General features: G+C 37.3%; 1 protein-coding gene across 1 annotated transcript in view; it reads right to left on the reverse strand.

Annotated features, from left to right (window-relative positions):
* LOC123629975 (ankyrin repeat domain-containing protein 62-like) overlaps window positions 1-7,956 on the reverse strand; it is a 61,249-nt gene extending 53,293 nt beyond the window's left edge. Inside the window, exons 1-3 of the mRNA XM_045539315.1 lie at window positions 7,706-7,956; window positions 4,105-4,219; window positions 3,769-3,942 (exon numbers count right to left, since the gene is read on the reverse strand). Coding sequence (XP_045395271.1) covers window positions 3,769-3,942; window positions 4,105-4,219; window positions 7,706-7,956 — 540 coding nt within the window. The remainder of the gene's footprint in view (window positions 1-3,768; window positions 3,943-4,104; window positions 4,220-7,705) is intronic.
* Window positions 7,957-8,299: the final 343 nt, after the last annotated feature.

Here is an 8,299-nt window from a genome sequence, read left to right on the forward strand (position 1 = left end):
GTTCTGCTCCTTCCCTTAGAAACTCCCCTGCTCTGCCTCTCCAGGCTAACTCCTGCCATCTCCAAAACTCATTTCATACGTTTCCGGGTTCTAAGAATCTTTGTTTCTATCACAACATTTACCATGATATGCTGTACTTATTTTATTGTTTTCCATCTAAACCAAGAGCTTCTTGGGGGCAGGGGCTGTATTTTTTATCTCCATATTCCCAAACCTTAAGATGTAGTAGCAAATGCTTCAAGCATTTTTATTGAATTAATATCAATTATTGTACCTACAGCAATGTTTTTTAAATGATATTCCAAAGAGTATTTAGATACCATAAGTTAAACACTGTACCCCAAAAGAAAGATTCCATGACCATCCAGGCTAGAGAAGTAGTGCAAAACTGTGCATCATAGGTCCAGTATTAAAGAAATCTCTCAAGCTTTGCCTGATCTCTATTTGACAAGTATTATTATTATTTAGGTTTTTTGGTAAACATGTGAAGAATTAAATCTTTAGAGATACAGTTTTAAGAACTTTCCAGTGAATGTGGAGGTTTCCTCCAGGTGATACAAACTCATGTGATTCTCTTCTAACAGTAGTGTAGGACACCAGGGTACCAATGTCAGGTACTTCTTCTCCAAGGGGTCACTAAGGAAATGGGCTCTGAATAAAAGAGAGAGGTTTCAAATGAATTTCAACTCATTATTTCATGGTCCATGTTGTTTCTCCTGTGACAAGGTGACAGATTTTTATCTTAGTTATTAGAAGGCTCACTATGATTTTTTTCCTCAATTATCCTGATGATCCTGGGATGCTAATGCCTATCTGATTTATTTTAATACACTTGTATTCTGATTTCTATTTTAATTGGTACTCGAGTTGGTTTTTACTTCATGCAAAATATAAATCAGAAATAAAAATATAATGGCTTATCAATTAGAGTTCTAATACTGATCTATATGGATTATTGCTAGCACAATGGAAGCCACTAAATCATTTGCATTTTATAGAGTTTATGCTGAGGAGAAAGATATAATGCTGTCTTCATTACACACAGCCTAGCCAACTATAACCATGGGTAAAGTTCCCTGGTGGTCTAGTGGTTAGGATTCGGCATTCTCACCATGGGTAACCTAAAAAGCTTATAGGTATTCCAATAGGATGATGATTTTTTATGGTATATATAATAAACAATTGATTTTTAAAAAAAATTTCTATATTCTAAAATTCAACCATATTACTAATGGATAAATGTATATTATAATATAGATGACATTCATTCTAAACAAGTATAAACTGTCTTGAAAACCTTGAAATTATTTCAAAAAATACTAAAAAACAAGCTTTGTCCTCTCAAATACTTAGGTAGGCAAGTAGATGTCCTGAGCCTGTGAAATACCTAGATAGGCACAGTAGCAAACTGGAGAACATACACCTTGTATAAAGGGGGAAGATTCTGCACAGCACAGCAAACATATGAGCTCAAGGGACAATAGGCTTGACTCTTTAGGGAAGCCTGAAACCCAGGTTCCTGCATGTCTCCCAAATGTTACATGTGGACTCAATTTATAGAGGCAAAGTAAACCTACTTATGAGCTGCATTTTGACTATAGTCTCATGTTCTAAAATTCACTAATGATGTTTCCAAATAGTCATGTATAAAGCAAGTACTTGCATGTGAAATCTTTGTTTTCTTTAGTGTCATAGGTTTTACCAAAATATCAAGCCCCAATATGGAATAAAAATTGCTATTAAGATTTATAATACCCACAACAAGAATTTTTCAAACATCTATTCGTTTACTATCTACTTGTGTTTATTTTTCCCAGATTGTTACCCAAATGGTTAACTAGTTCACAGACTGCTAAAACTAAATTATTAAAAGAATTCCTCTCTATGTTCTTGGAAACTTCATGCTTTTAAGTGTTGAAAACTGCCATCCTCATTATGTCAAAGCTGTATGAACTTAACAGACATACTGAGATAGTCCATAATACAGCTGTACCTGAATAAAAGATTCAAGATTTGCTACTGTGCTAATTGAGAACGCCTTGCTTGTAGTAAACATTTGTTGAACTAATCCCCTGAATGATAACAAAGAAATGTGAAATCCTGAAAGGGCCCGTTACTACTTATTGAAAGACTGTCCATAAGCAGATTTCTAAAGACCCTCTGACTGGCAGTGAATGATTGCTAAACAGCAGGAAACGGGTGTTATTCCATAAGCTGATAGATGTTGCCAATAATATTCTTTGGAACTGCTCAACCACAGAGCTAGAGAGAGGCAGATAAAGTCAGGCTAATATTATTAGAAAGGAGAGATTTGAAGGAAGTAGCATCTATCAAACTCCAATTCTTCTGGAGATTTCTTATGTTTTTGAAACACGGGAATTTCTATATTATATTTATTTATTCAGTGGTTGTTAAGTAGGAATGCATCAGAATTTCAAGAAAAGTATTTTTATTGGCTACAGAGAGGGTCTGATTATGTTGCACAGGTGGACTCAGACTCCTGGGCTGAAGTGATCCTCCTGCCTCAACCCTCCAGAGTAGCTGGGACAACAAGCGCACACTTCTGCATCCAGCTTTGAGGAAATGTTTCAATATACATATCCAAGCCTTCTTAGATTTACTAAATTAAAATCTGCAGGGCTGAGCCTAGACTTCTAGATTGTTAAAAAATTTTCCCCGGTCACTGTGATACACGGCTCTAGCTGAGCACTAGCAGAGCAGGCAGTCACTTCAGTGTCCGGTCTCTCTCACATGGCCAAGGCCCTTTATCACTTGGAGATCTGGCCCAAAACAGGAAATAGTGAGAGATGGAGTCATTTGCTGAAAACTCCATTTAGTCTTGCTGCACAGGGTTAGAACAGGGACTAAGAAACTCAAAATGCAACTTGATTTTGCTATTTATAAGTTTTGTACCTTCCACCTTCCCAACAAGAAATTCTAGTAGAGTCTTGTCGAAGTGGCTGTTTCTGCAAGAGGAGGATAAGTGGCTGTTTGGGCAAGAGCAGGATATTCTTCCCTCTTCTCAAGTCTTTCCCACATCCTCACCACCTATTCACTGCCAATCTGCTTTCCTCAGAGTCCTCCTAACACTGATTTCTGGGCAAGTTTACAACTCCCTAACACTCTTTCCCAAACTAAGAATTACTTTCCGTAAAACTGAAGAGCACTTTGTCTAAACATATAAACTGAGAACAAACAGAGAAGTAAATACACAAAAAACTCTTCATTGTATTTTCCCCAAATTACCTAATTTCCAAATGGCCAGCATATTTCTGACTGTTCTCTTTTTCCCTTTCCATTTCTCTCTCTTACGACTTGCCAATTAGAGATAAGTCACTTTGATATAAATTGCATTTCTAAGGAACTTGCAGCAGCAGCAAGAATTCCATTTACTATATAATGCTTTAGTTATCAATTTTAAGATAAAGTGTATTTCCAGGGCAAATTTGGCTCCCCTGGGTTGTTTTATACTAAATAGAAAAAACAAACAAACAAACAAAAAAAAACAACACTTGTTTGAAAAAAAGTTAACAAGTTTTCCTTTAACAAATGCAGGGTTTTCACAAATATTAACCATGAATGTATAAAAGAAAACTGCATCTTCTAATGCTTCTTTAAATGTATAAACATTTTAAGTAAAATTTTAAGACAATTAAGGTATTTCAAAATATTTTCATTCACGGAATGTTTGAGCTTCCAAATATGGAAAATTGACAGCTACATATGTCAACGTTTGATATTTTTCAAATACAGTTCATTGATCTCTACCTTGTTTATGGCTTCTTTATTTGCACCATGTGAAAGGAGCTTTGCTGCGATCGATGGGGTGTCGCCATAGACAGCATAGTGAAGAGCTGTGTTGCCATACACGTCACTGTGATTCGGATCGGCACCGTGTTCTAACAGGATGGTGGCACACTCCTCTTCCAGGCATTGTACCGCCTATCAGTATCAGATCAAGAAATAGATCATAAATTCTAAGAGTTCAAAAGAAACATTCCAAAGATTCCACCGACTAGTTACATTTAAATGAAACAAATTTGTTTTTATTGTGTATATTGAAATGAAATCCGTCTCATGCTGCAATAGGTGGCTGCTATATACCTTAATCAGAGCTGTCCTTTTTTCACTGTCGGGGACATTGAGCTTGCATTTTCTGTCCACCAGGTCAGTAACTACTTCTGGATGGCCACTGGCACAGGCCAAATGGAGAGCAGTCCTATGAAAGTGAGAGAGATTTTTAGGAAATTGTAGTGCACTACCTTAAAATATACAATGATTCATGTAATTATAAATATTAAACAGCATGTTTTCTTCTACCTTTAAAGCAAATATTTAATTTTCTTGTGAAGAAAGTACAATATTTATTAGCTGCTATTTCTCACTAGATTAATAAAAGAGCAGCCTATTTTAATAGAAAGAGATTGGCTTTTGGTATCAGTTCAACTTGGATTTGCATACTACTTTAAGCTCTATCAATTATGAGCTATTGACCAGGCACGGTGGCTCATGCCTGTAATCCTAGCACTCTGGGAGGCCAAGGCAGGTGGATCATTTGAACTCAGGAGTTCGAGACCAGCTTGAGCAAGAGCGAGACCCTGTCTCTACTAAAAATGGAAAGAAATTAGCTGGACAACTAAAAATATATAGAAAAAATTAGCCGGGCATGGTGGCACATGCCTGTAATACCAGCTACTCAGGAGGCTGAGGCAGAAGGATTGCTTGAGCCCAGGAGTTTGAGGTTGCTGTGAGCTAGGCTGATGCCACGGCACTCTAGCCTGGGCAACAGAGTGAGACTCTGCCTCAAAAAAAAAAAAAAAAAAACTTATTATGTATCACTTAGCCCTTTTGTGCCTCCATTTCCTCTTCAATAAAATAGGCAAAAAAAAAAAAAAAAGTAGCTATCTCATAGGACACCACTGTGATGCTCAAATGAGAATCTGTACGAAGTATGTGGAACAGTTCCTAATGCAAATAACAGCTCAGTGACTGTTACATAATGTAATTATTACTACTGCTTAACAAAGATAACATTTTAATTAAGCAAAATAATGCAATTATACCTACTTTGTGGTTTATTTAAAGACTAGAGATAACATTGTATTTCAGTGATGCTAGGGTGCTCATTTTCTCACATTTTAACATCACTGATACTGGAACAGCACCTTTTATTCATGATTTATTTCAACTACAATGGGCAGCATAGAAAAATTATCTCATTGATAAGCAAAATAACGGGACATCACAAAATCAATGCTGCCTTACATTAAGGGAAATAGGGCATATACAATAGGTCTATGGAAGTTCTAGTTATATCACTGGCATTTATGTAAGTTTCAGTTCTTAAAAGTACTATGGAAATAGAAGGTTGAAATAACAAAATTTTTAAAACCAAATAATTTTTACTTTGATTTTCAAATAACTTCAGAGCAAAAGAAACTCAGGACTCGAATGAATAGGTATGCCTCATTTGTTCAATAGATAGATTTATACACTGTGTGAGAATCAGATATTTTGAACGTTTAATGTTAATAATTAATACTGTTACAAATTTTAAAAGGGCAGTTAAAGTCATCTTTTACAATTTTCTACCTTCACAAATGGTTTTGTCTGAAAGGAGTGAACAATGACTTTAACTGAAATTAAGTCCTAATCCTCCAATTTCAAATTTCTCAAATTGTTCATCCTGGTCAGGTAAATAAGTTTTAAGGATGGATGTGTCCTGAAAGTTAGTAGAATACGTCTGCTACATAACAGGTCTTCATAGTATGTTTGATGAATAAATGCATTGAGAAAACAGAGTACAAGAGTTAAATATTTTGAAAGAAAACCCCTATAAAGTAATACCTTTGTAATAGTAACATTTATATTTCCTATTTTTCATTTTCATAATGATACACCTAAATTATAATGATTCATCTAAAATTTTTGCATGTAAGTAATAAATTATATAACAAAACAGATGCACATTAAAAAACTGTGTATGTAATAAAATCTTCAAGCACAGATGAAAAGATTCCCTTTACTTCTGAAGGGATAAAAGTTGGTGGAATATTCCAATCCACAAAATAATTTTAAAATAAATTCATAGAAATTAAGAAATTACTTCTATCTGTGCAAGATTCATATAACTGCTCTTCCCAGGGATTATATCCTTAATGACAAACTTTTACTAGAACTTTTAAATCGTACATGCTAATTGCCCAGAAATAACAAATTTTACCACATTGTGTACATATTTTAAGCTAACATGAGACCACAGTGTGTTTGTGTATATGTATAATAATCAAATTGACTTTTATTCTTACTTGATATACCTAAATACTCTTTACATGTCAGCACACATATGTACCTATGCCACCTTCTATGGTGACATATTATTCCATCTATGGACACAAGCTAATTGATTTATAAAGCCATCATATGCATTCCTCTTAAAACCGTATTATTTTAAGTGCTGAGAAAAACAAATTGTATGATCTCTATTTCTTGAGGATATTTTGCTGTAATGCAATTGATGGGTAAAGGGCATATACAATTTTTAAATGTGTAGTTCCAGTTGCCTCCTTAGTGTAGTAGGCAGCGCGTCAGTCTCCTTTGTATGTAGTTACCACCAAGTTGTCTATTTGAAAAGAAATCAGCAACATAAACTGTAAGCACCAGTATAAGTATTTTCCATGTTTAATATTAGTATTTAATGTCTTCATTCTTACAAACTTTGAGGATAGATTAACAGTATCTCATTTCTCTTTTAACTTAAAATCCTTCTCTTAGCAGGGACACTTAATATTTTTTCTTATGTTTGTAGGTCACTTGTAGATCTGTAAAAAAAAGTACTTTGCCCAATTTTACATTAGGCGTCAGTTTTTATCTTGTTTGATTTGTCACCAACATCAAGTTTTAAATTCTTTCATACATTTGGGTGTTTCTAGATTTTCTATTCTGTTCCATTCATTTATCTATCTCTTCAACTGCTAATAAATGATTAATTTGTGGAAATTCATAGCACATTTGGATGCCTAGAAGAGCAAGTCTTACTCCATTACAAAATTTTTCTTCATGTCATCACAATAGTAAAAGTGAGACAGCGTGTGTTAACTAAAAAATTTGGAAACCTTATAACTTTTATTTAGCTCATGTAAAACTGATAAAATAGAAAGAGCTCATATTTTCAGAAAAATGAGTCTTCCTATTGAAGACTATGGTACCATACAGCCACTTCAAATTTTCCTTCTAAGTTCCCTGAGTAAAGAACACATTTTCATAGGTGTACAGTGGCATGAAATGGATATTGAACTTCTTGCTAAGATGTTTTAGCACAGAATTATTTATAGTATACTTATTATTCCTCTCACTATGTACCTTTCTATAAGGTATATAACATAATGATTTAAAATGTGTACATTAACAATAAAACACCCTGTATACTTGTGCTAGTTAAGTAGCTAAAATTGGCAAGAAGCTGTCCTAGAAGGGGATTCATGAGTGGACGGGGAAGCAGCTGAAGTCCTGTTTTTGTGCTGCTGCCCATGAAGCTGGCCTTGGTGCTGGACCCCTCCCAGGTGCCACGTCCCAGGTGCTGTGGAGCCCACAGGCAGGACAGCCGGGGGCCCTCGCCAGCAGGACCCCGGGCTATGGCCAGTCTGGGAAGGGCATCTCCCCCGCACCTGCCTGGCCCCCAACCCGGGATGGCCACTCCCATTACCTCTTCTTTCTATCTCTGGCATCCAAGACCTTTTTCTTCAGCGAAAGGATCTGCTCCACTTTCGCGATGTCACCGGCGCTGGCAGCTTGGTGGATTTGGCCGAGATCTTTCTTCCGGATGTGGTACCGTGGCTGCAGGAAGGCGCTGTCACCAGCCTCGCCTTCCAGGCCCTCTCTGGTCTGGCCATGGTGGCTGGAGGGGCCGGAGGGCGGCCCACCCTGGTCTGCCCCAAAGCAGAAGATCTTCCTCATGGTGGCGGCTGCCGGCTTCGGGGGAACCTCAGCCCACTCTCACCCCCCACCCCACCCCAGCCCACCCCTGCCTATTCCCCGCCTCAGGAGTCCAGTGCAGTGAGGACAACCCGATATGACCACGACCTCCAACAAGGGAAATCCCGGTCTCCAACTTCTGACAGCTGTAAATGGCCAGGCAGCACCAAGCACAGCCAAGCGACCACAGGCACCGCCAGAACCGTTAAAGCAACTGCGCATGTGCGCACGAGAATGAGCCGTTACTGTGCATGCGCCCAACCGCCAGCGGGAAACCGCCCCCCCTCCCCCTCCCCCCCTTGGTGACACATTCCAGAGCGCGCCA

This window comes from Lemur catta, unplaced genomic scaffold (assembly GCF_020740605.2).
Source record: "Lemur catta isolate mLemCat1 unplaced genomic scaffold, mLemCat1.pri scaffold_66_ctg1, whole genome shotgun sequence".
NCBI lineage: Eukaryota > Metazoa > Chordata > Mammalia > Primates > Lemuridae > Lemur > Lemur catta.